This window comes from Miniopterus schreibersii (assembly GCF_964146895.1).
Source record: "Miniopterus schreibersii genome assembly, chromosome: 10".
Lineage (NCBI taxonomy): Eukaryota > Metazoa > Chordata > Mammalia > Chiroptera > Miniopteridae > Miniopterus > Miniopterus schreibersii.
In genome coordinates this window covers 58,320,305-58,333,980 of record NC_138110.1, presented here as the reverse complement: position 1 = coordinate 58,333,980, position 13,676 = coordinate 58,320,305, and the positions used below count along the sequence as shown (strand labels likewise).

The window sequence follows — 13,676 nt, the reverse complement described above, 5'->3', positions numbered from 1 at the left end:
GAGAACCCCACAGCATAACCCTTTCCTGTAGCATTTATACCCTATAAGAAAAGGGTCTGGGTAGCAGGTGTCAGGCACCAGGTGGCACCTGGTAGCTGAGCTGAGAGGTTCTGTGTTAGAGCCAAAGAGTTCAGTGTCCCCACCTCTTTGGGCTGCTGGGGGCAGAGCTGGGGGCCTGAGGGTGACAGGTCTTGTTTGTTTTTGTGTGTGTATGTGGGGGGGGTGGGGTGGGATTTGAGTTTCTAATAGATGAAAATCACTGCCAGGTCTTCCCAGCTGGAACCGGAGCAGGCCCCAGGCCAGGGCCTGCCACCCTCTGGGCAGATATAAGAGCCAACGAGGGCCTGGAGCATGGCCAGGAAAGAGATGCCAGCTACCCGCAGGGACACCAGGGTGTAGAGCTAAAGCTGCACCATTCAGATCTCCAGGTGGGCAGGGTCGGTTCTGGAAGTGGCCTCTCTCTGGGAGATCTGGGAAATGCGCTAAGGAAGTCATTGGGCTGGACAGGCCGGAGGAAGTCACCAGAAGCTTAGCTCCGCAGGGTGAGTACATTTCCATGGTTCCTGCGTTTCCCCACGAGCTCCTCCCCGCTATGAGTGACCAAGTGACTATCTGCCCCACAGGGGCCCAGGTGGAGGCTGAGTGGCCACTTGTCAGGAATTTGAGCCCTGGATCTCTCAAAGAGGCAGTGTGTGTGTGTGTGTGTGTGTGCATGTGGTGGTGAGGGGCATGGTAGCAAAAGCACTGTCATTTGTCCTGTGCTCACCAAACACCAGGCAATGTGGGTTAACTCACCAAATTGAGGTCAGAAGGATGGAACCTGGCTTAGCATCCCAGTTCTGGAGGTATTATTTTCATTGACTCTTACAAGAGCCCTGTGAGGTAGATATTTTACAGATGAGGAGACAGATGCACAGGGATGTTAAGTAACTTGCCCACAGACACACAGCAAGTAAGTGGCAAAACCAGGATTTGAACCCCCTGACTCCGGAGCCTGTGCGCTTAGTCTCCATGTTATACTATCATGTGGCTGTGGTAAGTCTTTTCCACTTTCTGAGTGGCAGTTTCCTTATCTGTAGTTTGAGGGTGTAAAATTTTACCCTGAGACTCCCTAAAGGTACTTGGACATGGGTCAGCTTTAAGCATCAGGAAACCTTTTTGGAAACATTTGTCAAGAGCTATGCATATGCCCTTTCATCCAGCATTCAACTTTTGAAATTATCATAAAGGATTTTATCAGATTTATGAATAAGGAAGTTCATTACAGTTCTGCTGATTTCACAGAAAGTTAGAAGCCAACGGAACTTGAGGAATAAATGATGTACGTCCTGTGATGAAATAAGAATCATGTGTTCAGAGGGTACTGAACGTCCTTGGGAAACTCTCATTTGTTACATGGAAAAAGAACTTTATACAATATACATGGGGGGTGGGGCGGGGAAATTAACCAAATAATTTATGTGCATAGATGCATAACCCATGGACACAGACAATACTGTGATGAAGGCCTGGGGGGGGGGGGGTGAGGGTAGAAGGGGTCAATGGGGGGAAAAAGGGGGACATCTGTAGTTCTTTCAACAATAAAGATAAATTTTAAAAAAGAAAGAAAAGAAATGCCTGTAAGAAGAGAAACTAGTTGGTATGAAAATAAATCCAAAATATCTATGGATAAAAAAAACAAAACCAAAAACCACTATATATGGTATGATCTATTTATAAATGTGTGCATATATATGTTTATGAAATAAATATAGAAGACTAGAAAAAAACACCCTTAGGGGTTGAGAGTTTATCTCTGAGAGATGGAATTATGAACATTTTTATATTTTCTTTATTCATTTCTAGATTGCTCAAATTTTCTACAGTACATGTATACTACTTTTTTGATCAGGAAAATGAAGGGGTTTTGTTTGTTTTTAATCTGAAATTTGGTCTAGGGCAGCCGTTCTCTGTTACAACGCACTCATTGGCTTTGAGAGAAACCTGAATCGTAGGCTGTCAATATTTCGAGGGCTTCTGACATGATCTGGTCCAACATGTCACATGTGGGGAAACTGGGGCCCAGGGGTGCAAGGGACTTGTCCAAAGTCATACAGGGAACCAGAGTCCCTAGGCTAGACTGCTAGAATGGGAAGGAGGTAGAAGGGAATCACACCTAGAATTTACTGTTTGTGGCTAACGTGTGTTCATTACTAACATTGGAGTGAGGCCGTGAACGCCGAGTGTAGCCGACCTCAGAGACACACCCAGTGACAGCTGGGGCTGGGAGTGACAGGTGAGAGTGAGCAAAGGGCAGCTGGGTGGGCGTGGAGCCAGCTAGGTGTGCCCCAGACTTCCACCTCTGTCCCTAAGCCTTGCCCAGTGGCGCTTCCTCCCCTGCAGGACTGCGGCCTCGCTCTCTGCCCGCAGCTGGACTCCGAGGAGAATGAAAGGCCTTCGCTGGCGCTACTCTCGGCTGGTAAGGGGACCTGCTTGGGCTGGGGGTTAGGTGGGGAGAGGTGGGGGAAGGTAAGCTCTCTGGCAGGGTGGGGCCTGAGCTAGGGGTGAACGCAGGCGGTGGTTTGCCCTCTTCCAAGTCCCTCCCCAGCTGGCCTGGGGTTCAGAGCAGGACTCAGAAAGCCAGGGCCTTAGCTCCCAGCCCCACGGTCCTGAGACCCTCAAGGAGCACAGGCTGCTGTTCCGTTTCTTCCTCCCTGGGGTGGGCGCCGGGTGGGGCTCTGCCCAGAGGCCTCACACAGCTGGGACCCCCTCCTGAGGCTTGAACCTGGGCAAGAGGAGAGCAATGTCCTGTCCATGTCTCGCCCTTGAGGTCTCTCCTTCCTATGGAAAGCCCCGAAGTCACTGTGTGTCAGCTGCTCGCGCCATGCACACACACGCGTGCACACACGCACCCGCACACTCTGGTACACAGTGGAAGCTTGAATGAATACATCTGCTAACATACATGCCCACCGGCTCACATACATATATAAGGTGTCCCCCAAAATGTACACACACTTTAACAGCTGATAACTCACAACTTTCACTCCTCTTCAGGTTCAACCGATTTGAAATATCGGGTGAAGTCAGACTAAGCTCTTAACAAAGAAAATTTGTCCTAAAGTGCCACTAGACTTTTTTTATGGGGATACATGAAAAAGGAAGTTTATGGTACAAAACTGGCAACAGCCAACGAATTGAGGGCAGCTATCGAAGGAGAATGCGCACAAATACCGAACAAAATGACTCTTGAAGTTCGCGATTCCATCGCTTTGCGTTACAGCAGGGCCTGGATCAGAACGGTCATCAGTTTAAAACAGGCGTTGACAAAAAATTATTCATTTCTATAGATTCTTTTAAATTTTGAAAAATGAACTGTATGTTAATAAACACTGACTTTATAATCATCCCAAGTGCATATACATTTTTGGGGACAGCCTGTATTTACACAATCCTGATTCACACTCACAATCACATTGATGGGTGAACACACAAAGTTATACTCAACACCTCTCACACTGATTTGCCTACACAACTCTATTTTAAGTGAACACACACATTCACACGGACGATTGCACATTTTACACGAAACTGCACATGCTTCACCTACGACTGCATGATCGTTTCACCAGCTGGTGGGAGCCTCACGTCTCGTGTTCTTCCTCTGTAAAAGGAGGCTATTAGGAAGCATATTCTTAGGATTCTTGGGGCAACTGAGAGAGATCATGCACAGCTAGCATTCACACAGGCCTGCTCAAGTGTGTGCTGATCAATGTCAGCCACTCTGGTTATTATTACTGTTCTTATGAGTATGATCATTATTTCCTGTACAATCGCACACAGCACCCAGGGCCAGGCTGTCATCTGCCCGTCTCTCCTGGCCCCAAGCTGAGACCTGGATCCCTGGCACTCACCTTGGGCCCAGAGCAGATAGGCAGACAAACCACAGGGCCCACGGCCACATATGATGGCCTGTGTGACTCCAACCTTCAGCTAACAGGCACCAGAGAGACAGGGTCACGTCTGGTCTATGATGGACACTCTCCAGCCTCCTCTGGCTGGGCTGGGGCTGAAGCGGCCTGGGCAGGGGTGGCGGAGGCTCCCAGGCCTGGGAGATGTGGGAGCTGGTGTCTCCTGTTCCTGGACTCACCAGGCCTCTTTGTGTCTTCACAGCCCAGCCAGGTGGAGGACACTCTGTCTGAAGAGGAGGGTGAGGAAGAGGCAGAGGGGGAGGAGGCAGCCCCAGCCCCCGTCCCAGCTCCTGAAGATCCCGTGGAGCCCCAGTTGGCAGAAGCCAGCCATGTTCTGGGAGCCTCAGAGATCAGGCAGGTTCGGGCTGGTCTATGGTGCAAGGATTTCAGCCCTGATACTGAGAGTGCCACCCTCCTGTCCAGCCAGGCCCAAGGACTCCTGGGGTCACTCCTGCTCTGAACCCAGCTCACTGTGTCCCCTTAGACAAGTTATTTCTCCTCTGGGGTTTCCTTTCCCACTTGTCAAATGATCCAGTAATACCAGTGTACCCTCTTCCCTGGGCCAGGAAGTTAAGGATATAATGAAATAAGCTAATTTTTAAGTAGAACCAGCCCTTGGGAACTGAAGCCGAAGTTGGGATAGAGGTGGAAGGATGTGGGGGTGGGGGTGGGGGAGTTCGGGGATTAGGAGGAGGGATTCAGCATCTCATCTATTCTCCGGTCACTAGGGGTCAGAGTGACCAAGGGGAGAGGGTCCTGAGAGAGACCTGACCTGGGTTCAATCCTGACTCTGCCACTTGCTCCCATGTGGGTTTAGGCAAGCTGCTTCACCTCCCTGAGCCTCAGTGTCTTCATCTATAAAATAATCCCTCTCTCTGAGGGCTATTCTAATAGATGTGAAAGTCCCCTGGAAACAGGAAACTACCCTGCAGCCTATAAAGTACCTTACCTGTGTGAGTGGTGGCTGTTTAGCCTCAGTCCTCCTGGGAACCCCAGGGGACAGTGCCAGGAGGCTGGGAGCATGAGGATCCCTCACTCACCTCCAGGCCTGTCCCCAGCTCAGCCTCCACCTCCCCCCGAGAGTCACCGGACATTCCTGGAGTCTGGCCTTCTGCACGGCAAGGGACGGCTTCAGTCTGCGGCACCTGTACAGGCGGATGGAGGGCCACAGTGGACCAGTGCTGCTGGTGTTGAAGGACCAGGATGGACAGGTGAGCTGCCCGGGGGGTGTTAAGGGAAAGGCTGTGTGTTGATGGGTCCACAGGCGTCTCTCTACTCTCCAGCTCTGCTCCAGGCTCCCCGGTTGCCCCTGTAGGATGAGCCTATATTACCAAGCCTGGAAAGTGGGTTTCCAGAGGACCACCTACATCCTTCCAGCTGCAAACTGCAAGCTCTTCTGCTTTCCAGATGTTTGGGGCCTTCTCCCCCTCAGCTTTTCGGCTCAGCAAAGGCTTCTATGGTACTGGCGAGACATTCCTCTTCTCCTTCTCCCCACAGCTGAAGGTGATGTTCCCAACCTCGCAGGGGGAATGGGGTCTATGGCAGGACGAAGATCCCAGTGGCCCCCAGCTCCATCCCCTGGTGTCCTTCCCTCTTTCCACAGAGGGAAGGCAGGAGGGCAGTGGCAGGCAGAGCACCCCCCTTGGCCTGCCCATTTCACATACTCATTTAGGGCGTCCCCCCCACCAAGTGTATACACATTATAACAGCTGATAACTCACTTAATTTTCACTCCTCCTCAGGTTTAACTGATTTGAAATAATGGGTGTGAGGCAGCACGGGGGGATGGGCAGGCTTGGTGTTACCTCCAGTGAGAGAAGAGGGGACAGTTAATGGTAGAATCAGGGCCTAACTCCTGACCTGGGTTTTCCCCTCCTCTCCCCAGCTTTGGAAGCAGGTAGCCTCAGAGGGCTCTGTTGCATTTCTAGAATAGAGGGGCTGTGGGGATGCAGACTGGAGAGCAAGAGGAGGTGAACGTCAGAGACACTGGCAAGAAATCTCAAGAGCCAGGAGCCCAGAGTCCTTCCTGCGGCTTAGTCAGGGTCTGGGTGCTCCATTCCCGTTACCATACTGCCACCCAGTGGTGTGGGGTCAAACTGCAGGGCAGTGACGAGCCTTTTCCTGTGGTCCCAGGTCTTCAAGTGGACAGGAAGTAACTCCTTCTTTGTGAAAGGAAACTTGGATTCACTGATGATGGGCAGTGGCAGGTGCGTGTCTCAGTCTTCCCTGTCTCAGGGTGGCCTGTGTTCTGGTCCCTTCTCCTGCCCAAAAATGCTGAGCTAGGCTGCCTCAGATACAATGGGGAGGCTGGTGGTTAGCTTTCAGGCCACTCCTGTTGAAACAGCCCCTCAACCCCGCTTGAAGTCAACACTGAGGGGGAAAGATGGCATGGACTCTCCCTCTAAGTGTTTACAGTTGATGACAGCTTCGTCTGCATTTACGTAACTTTGAGAAGAGCATTCCACATGGTTGGATGAGGCTAGCCTCAAACTGGCCTCTTAGCACCGTAATGTTAGGGAATGTAACTCACTGGAGTCTGCTCAGGAACCCCGCCTAAGAGTGAGTGAGTGTGCGTGTGTGTGTGTGTGTGTGTGTGTGTGTGTGTTGGGGGGTGGGAGGCGGAGTGGGTTAGGAAGAAAAGGTGAGTCTTGCCCCCGGTGTGACTGCAAATTCAGGCAGAATGAATCTTAAGGGCAAAGATGACATCACTGCTTGATCAGTACCAGGAATGACCTTGCTCTCCCGGCTGCCCAAAAAGCCTCCATAGAGAGGCAGCTTGACACAGGACACACCAGCCTCTTCTGACTTGCAGCAACTCACTTCCCAGCTGCAGCCTAGGTTTGCTGTCAGATGAAGGAATTGTAACGGATGCTCTCTGAAATGTTTTGGGCTCAGAGTCCATGCCTGTGAGATTCACTCCCTTGGTTAAGCTTTGCCATCTTAAAAACATTGCAAGTGTTTGTTCTAAAACTGTGGCAAGTGTTGCACCACTGTATATATTTATTAAAATCACTGAACTGTAAAAAAAAAATCTAAACTCTGTGGGAAACAATGTGGAGTCCCCAGCAATTCAGGATGAATCAGTCTAAGGGACGTTGAAACAGGCTGCCATTATGGTGAGGACCTGAAAGGTCTCAACACCTAGGAGAGAGCCATGCCAAGACTTCCCTCTTCTCTCTAGTGGCCAGTTTGGGCTGTGGTTGGATGGAGACTTGTATCACGGGGGGAGCCACCCCTGTGCGACCTTCAACAATGAGGTGCTGGCCCGGCAGGAGCAGTTCTGCATCAAGGAGCTGGAGGCCTGGGTTCTGAGCTGATGGCCCCACAGGGAGCAGCTTCCTGAGACAACAGGTGCTCCGACCTGCTCATGGATGCTGTCCAGGCCTTCCTCACATGGGGGAGCCCATTCTGTCCGAATCACGGATGGCGAAGTGTGCTAGTGCTGACTGTGGCTCTGAGCCAGCCTCCTGGTGGCCTGGGGACCCAAGACAGGCATGGTAGCAGGAACTGAAGGAGTAAAAGAGTTACACCTCACCCGGGCAGTGCAGAGTCCCTCATGAACATGGTCGTTTAAAAAATTATGCAACCAATACATGTTTATTGTAGAAAAACAGAAAACATTTAAAAAATGAAAATTGCCTAGAATTCAACCACCACCCAAGACACTAACATTTTTACAGACAATTTTCCATGGAGATATATATGTGTATCTTACAAAAATGGGATTCTACTCTCTATGTTTTGGAAATTATTTTTAACTTAAAGAATATTGTCAAACTACAGACACCTGGACTCAACCAGTGACACTAATAAAGACTCTGGTAGTACCCTTCTTTTTCGAGAACAATGAGGGCTTTCTGTCTGCCACCAGTGTGCCAGGTGCCTGCAAATCTCTACTTTCAGGGGAAGATATAGAAGCAGCAAGAGAACACTATGCATATTTAACAAAGAGGTTAAAATGCTGTAGAGATGGGAACCTCGGGAGGTTAAAACATAGGAGGGTATGTTTTCAGGCACAACAGGAGCTCAGAAAACGAAGAAAAATCCATATCCCTTCCCATGCACATCCTTACTTCCTGCCAGAGGCAAAAATTCTTTATTATGCTATTGTTTGTCATAAATGAATGAGAAAAACTAAATAATAGATGCCCGTTAAATGCCACCCTCTCTCTCACAGACCCAACATGGCACAGAGGTACCAAGAACTATCTGGGTAGATTCCTAGACCTGTTTCCTTTGCACAAAAGGATCAAAACTGGGCATACAGTGTGAGAGTCATTAAGGAAGACGCCTTTGGTTTCAAGGTGCAGATACATTATGAAGCTTTATTGCAGGTATTTCCCTTATCCAAATTAAACAGTCATTAAAACTTGTAGTTCTGTTTACATCAAGGTGATAACATTCAGTAGCTTCAGAGGCTAAGCTGTTTACATCTCCATTTTTATACAATGAAGATGTTTCTTAAAATAAATCTGACCTTATAAATGATACATGGTTCTCATCATTAAAACAACTGTAAAAAGCATAAAGTGCCGCTGCCTTATATGCAATAGATTTAAGTTATTTCTCAGCACAATGACACAGTTGGGACTACGAAATTCCAAAGGAAACCACAATGATTTAAAGGTAGGAGTTGCAGACATAAAACAAAATGAGCAGAGAAACATTACATTCTTAACTGTGGGTCTGGGTACACGAAGTCTGAGGCCTAGAGTTCTCCCCACCAGATGTTTTAGAGGCACGTTGGCCAAAACAGGTATGACCCAGTGCCATGAATGACTTCACCTCTGCTTCTCTGAGCCCACCTGTGAACACATCCCCACCGCACAGCATCACAGGGGTAGTGAGAGAAGGGTTTTAGCTACTCTACTCTTCATTAGCTCTAAGACTTTGCTCTTTGTGAATTTCTGTACAACTGGAAAGGTGCGTTTGTGGGGGGGGGGCACGGTGCTCAGCACAGGAGCACTGCTCAACCGCAGGGGTGTCCACTCCACTGCTGGAGGTAAGGAAATCCATTTACAAAGGGGAACCTGGAATTCACTGGGTAATCACTCATCTTAGCATGGGCAGCTCAGTCTTTGCTTTAAAACCATAAAGTGCACTGAACCAGCACCAACAAAGTCCCAACTCTGGGCAGCCCCAAGGAGTGTTCCTGAGATGTAAGAGCAGGTTGGAGCCTCCTTTCCCAGGCTAGGCGGTGGTAAAGCCAAGACTTGGGCAGTGAGTATTCAGGAGAGAAACAAACTGCCTAGTCTGGAGCACGGCTGACCCAGAGAACAGCCTGGTTTGGGGGATCCCTCTGCCACTGAGGGCAGGGTCTCCTAAAAGGTATTTTATGTCCTACTTCAGAGGCCAGAGCCCTCAGATCTTTTCAATAATTTAATCAGGCTTCTCAACGGAGAGCTGGAGCCCACTCCTGGTTCTCATCTCCGTTTCCCCCAACTTGGCTAAAAGAGTGAGGAAAGGTGTCCTTCACTAATGCTTAGATCACTTAAGGCAAGCTATTCTCAAGGTGACACCTCCTCAGGGGCTAGGGTTTTGTGTTTGGTTTTTAACCATGGCTGTTCATGACAATCCCAACTTCAAATTCCAATGTGTACCCTTGTATCATTTCCAATTTTCTTTTTTAAAAAACAATCATATGCCCCAAAAGTTCAGAGTATATATATATATATAAAAGAATTGTTATTCTAAGAAAATAGACTACTAAAAGAGAAAGGCTTTAATTAATACTAAAAATAGGCAAGATAATGTTCTTCATAGCATGTAGAGCAAGATTTGCACAATACCTTCTAGTTTCTTTGAATAAAAATTGTTTGGCTCAGCATAGGTATACATTCAAAATATAAAATAAAAAGCACTTGCTGTCACTAAATTTGTAGAACTATATGATCCAATTCCCTCAATTAATTAATTGTGCTGGGGAGAGGAGTTTTTGTAAAGAAACGACTGCAGGCATTCACACACAGTCATCCTAAAAAAGGCTTTTGGATGCTCTTCGGGCGTGAGTTTCAAACGTGTAATTCCACTCCCGTTTTAGAGGTGTTATATGTGGGGCTATAACATCACCATCCTGTCAAGGAGAAAAATACCAGGATGAGCTAAAAGCCAGTTTTCATAATTTCAGTGACAGTCTCGGGTACACATACTTGTCTTATAGACTGATTGCTTCCAGACCTATTTAGCCTTGGGAAACCTCAAATTATACATACGCCCTGTGTTTGGGTCAAATCAGAAACACCAAGGTCCTAAGCAGGTAAGAGACTTGCATAGCAAAAGCCACCAGACCTATTCTTTTCAAAGATGGCCAGAAGCAGCACACTGCCCAGTGCTATGACCCTCCCCTTCGCACACCTTCACAGAATGCAGACTGCCCTGTTTTTCCAGGAGAAAGGGGGACTTCACTGGACCCCTGCTCCTCCCTTGCCTAGTCTCCTCTTTTTAAATTTTATTTATTGATTTTAGAGAGAGCAGAAAAGAGAGAGAGAGAGAAACATCAATTCGTTGTTCCACTTATTTATGCATTCATTGGCCACTTCTTGGATGTGCCCTGCCTGGGAATCTAACCTGCAACCTTGGCATATCGTGGAAAACGCTCTAACTGAGCTACCTAGTCAGGGGCTTTGCCTAGTTCCTTCTGCAATCCATGGCCCTGCTCTACAGGACGGCAAAAAATAGGAAGGTCAGGTATGTACCTACAGAACTAGAATTTTTCTCTGCAAAGCTATAACATTGGCCCATCGGCACAGACTCCACCCAAAATGAGGATGGCCTCAAAGTGAAGTGACACTATGACAAACAGTGTAAGAAGCAAGGTGTTTTAACAACTGACTCTATCCTAAAGTGATCTTCAATTTGTGAATAGATTCTTTTAGGTTATATGAGGACACAGGACCTTTGAGAGCCTTTGTTGCACTAGAAACACGGTGTTTGTGGTAGAGTACTGTGCTCATTTGCCTGTTCACTCTCAGATACACTCATCACCTTTCCTCTGCTCTAGTCTGTACAACAGGAGCTGCTCCATTTCCCAGATCCGGACCTACTGACTTCCAGTTAGGTTTGGCCAGTGGGAGGCACCGGTGGGAGGCTGGAAAAGAGGAGGGCAGGGCAGCCTGGGCATTTCTCTCCCTAGCCCCTTGGCACAGGCAGCAGTAACTGTGACTCTTCTGTGGCCTAGTTTCAGAAGGTTACACCAGCACCTGGACTCCCACCTTCTACCCTAGATGGTAGCAGCTTCCTACTGTTGTCTCAACCGTTCCATTTGCTTGTTTAGCTCTGCCAGAAATTTTGTATCTTGGCCCCATATTAAATTTCTTCTTTTGGCCCAGCCAGGCGTGGCTCAGTGGTTGAGCATCAACCTAGGATCCAGGAGATTGAGGTTCGATTCCCAGTCAGGGCACATGCCCAGGTTACGGGCTCGATCCCCAGCAGGGGGTGTGCAGGAGACCGCCGATCAATGACTCTATCATCACTGATGTTTCTATCTCTCTCTCCCTCTCCCTTCCTGTCTCTGAGATCAATAAAGATATATTTAAATAAATAAATTTCTTCTTTTGAATTACACTGGATCTGACTTGATACAGCTATAAAAAGCAGCCATTCAGCCCTAGCTGGTTTGGCTCAGTGGTCAGAGCCTCAGCCAGCATCCCGAAGGATCCTGGGTTTGATTCTGGCCAAGGGCACGTACCTGGGTTGCAGGCTCAATCCCTGGCCCAGTTACGGTGTGTGTAGGAGGCAACCAATTGATGTGTCTCTCTCACATCGATGTTTCTCTCTCTCTACCTCTTCCACTCTCTCTGAAAAGCAATGGAAAAAATATCCTCAAGTGAGGATTAAAAAAAAAAAAAAAAGCAGCCGTTCAATTGCCGATACTCATATTTGGAAGATCCATCTATCTCAAAGTCAACATTATTTGTCTTCAAATCCATCTCTATTTCTACCAAACGTCCTTATTTCTAACCATTCTAATTTCAACTCCAGTGAACTCTTTAAATGCAAACCTTAATATGTCATTCTCTTGCTTAAAACATGTCAATGGCTCCCATTGCTCATGGCTTAAAGGCCTATGCACAATGCTCTAGACCCTCTTCTAAATGCACAATGTTCTCTCTCATCGTCTGGTTCCCCCCCACCCCCTTTAATCAGCTGAACTCCTTCTCATCCCTCCTTCAGGCCTCAGCTTCTAAATCCTTCTTTATTTTTATTTTAATTTTATTTATTTAGAAAGAGGCAGAGAGAGAGAGAGAAACGTTGATGTGAGAGAGGAACATCAATCAGTTGCCTCCCGTACGAGCCCTGACCAGGAATAGAACCCACCACCTTTTGGTGCACGGACGATGCTCCAACCAGCCGAGCCATGCTGGTCAGAGCCTAAATCCTTCTTCACACAAGCCTCTCCCAACCAACCAAAGCTGGCTTAAATGCTCCTCCTTCACGCTCCTCTAAGACTCTGTCCATGCTGCCCTCCCCCCAACCCCCCAAAGCACTTATCAGCTGCTATAATTGTGATCTGTATGTCTGTCATCCGTAACTAGAGTGAGATCTGTGGGAACTATGTCTGCCTTAGGTTCTGTTCCATCCCTGGTACCTAACACAGGACTTAGGTTCTGTTCCATCCCTGGTACCTAACACAGGACCTGGCAAAAGTACTCATCCAATGAGTGAACGTATCTAAATTTAAGGTAGTTATTGCCACAATGGCTGAACATTATAGCCTCTCGCCTCTCCGCTCGGGTCTCTCCAAATTCCAGTCCATCTGGCGTTCGAGTTTTCTTCCTTAATCAGTGATTTAGTTTCCTTAGGTGCTACAGTACCGAAGACAGAAGACATTCTTTCTATTCCCATGGGTCTCACTCTAGTTGGAGACGACCAACACAGAAGTAAATAATAATTACAGCATCATGGTAAGCCTTGAATACTCTCTATGATTCCCTCCCTGCTGTACATGAGAAAAAAATCTTCTTTCTGAGCTGATTGTCCAAGGTGCTCCATAACCTAGTCCACTCTTTCCACTTAACTTCTCACAACTCCCCTGCTCCTGTCAGCAGGTCTCCTCATGGCCCTCCAAGACATACTCAGCTTGTCCACTTTCATGTCTCTGTGATGCTCTCATTGCCAAATATGTCCACCTTTCTCTGCTACTTGCCCAAACACAATTGGCCTTCTGCATTGAGTAGAATCCTCCCTCCTTCAGAAGGCTTTTTTGTCTACTCTCCCAACTCTGAATCCTGACAGACTCCCCGGATGACTCCATCTGGCACTTTATAAAGAACTGATATACTGAGCTCCTCTCCCATGCCTGACCTTTCATTTTTGTTTCCTTTAGCATCCAACATATGGGGCAAGAGAGTGTGTATGTGTGTGTGTGTGTGTGTGGCAGCTATGGTGTTGTGAGAGGGAGTCCTAGACTATGAAGTAGAATTCTGTTTCCCACCTGCCTGCTAATTATATTCATTCAGTCAACAAATATATATTGGTCACTTTCTCTGTGCCAGCAGCCTACTGTGTGTATATCAATGAATAATTTTTTATTTATTTAAAAAAATTTTTTTTTAAAAATTTTTATTTTTTTAATATATCTTTATTGATTTCAGAGAGAGGAAAGGAGAGGGAGAGAGAGAGAAACATCAATGATGAGAGAGTCATTGATCGAGCCCACAACCCGGGCATGTGCCCTGACCGGGAATCGAACCCTGATCGCCTGGATCCTAGGTCGATGCTCAACCG

General features: G+C 47.7%; 2 protein-coding genes across 2 annotated transcripts in view; one reads left to right on the top strand and one right to left on the bottom strand.

The window, feature by feature from the left end:
• Positions 1 to 274: 274 nt before the first annotated feature.
• TLDC2 (TBC/LysM-associated domain containing 2) lies at positions 275 to 7,781 on the top strand. Its single transcript, XM_081150146.1, has 7 exons — positions 275 to 542; positions 2,383 to 2,458; positions 4,153 to 4,308; positions 5,009 to 5,161; positions 5,358 to 5,453; positions 6,084 to 6,157; positions 7,132 to 7,781. Exons 2-7 carry the CDS (start codon positions 2,426 to 2,428, stop codon positions 7,265 to 7,267), a joined length of 648 nt encoding a protein of 215 aa, XP_081006272.1. The 5' UTR covers positions 275 to 542; positions 2,383 to 2,425; the 3' UTR covers positions 7,268 to 7,781.
• SAMHD1 (SAM and HD domain containing deoxynucleoside triphosphate triphosphohydrolase 1) overlaps positions 7,533 to 13,676 on the bottom strand; it is a 41,478-nt gene continuing 35,334 nt past the window's right edge. Inside the window, exon 16 of the mRNA XM_081150145.1 lies at positions 7,533 to 10,023. Coding sequence (XP_081006271.1) covers positions 9,925 to 10,023 — 99 coding nt within the window. The 3' untranslated portion in view covers positions 7,533 to 9,924. The remainder of the gene's footprint in view (positions 10,024 to 13,676) is intronic.

Excerpts from the sequence above, each read along its gene's own strand:
- TLDC2 (XM_081150146.1), top strand. The coding sequence starts at position 2,426 with ATGAAAGGCCTTCGCTGGCGCTACTCTCGGCTG. Across the intron at positions 5,162-5,357 it reads TGAAGGACCAGGATGGACAG|ATGTTTGGGGCCTTCTCCCC; the intron begins GTGAGCTGCCCG and ends TCTGCTTTCCAG. Across the intron at positions 5,454-6,083 it reads CCTTCTCCCCACAGCTGAAG|GTCTTCAAGTGGACAGGAAG; the intron begins GTGATGTTCCCA and ends CTGTGGTCCCAG.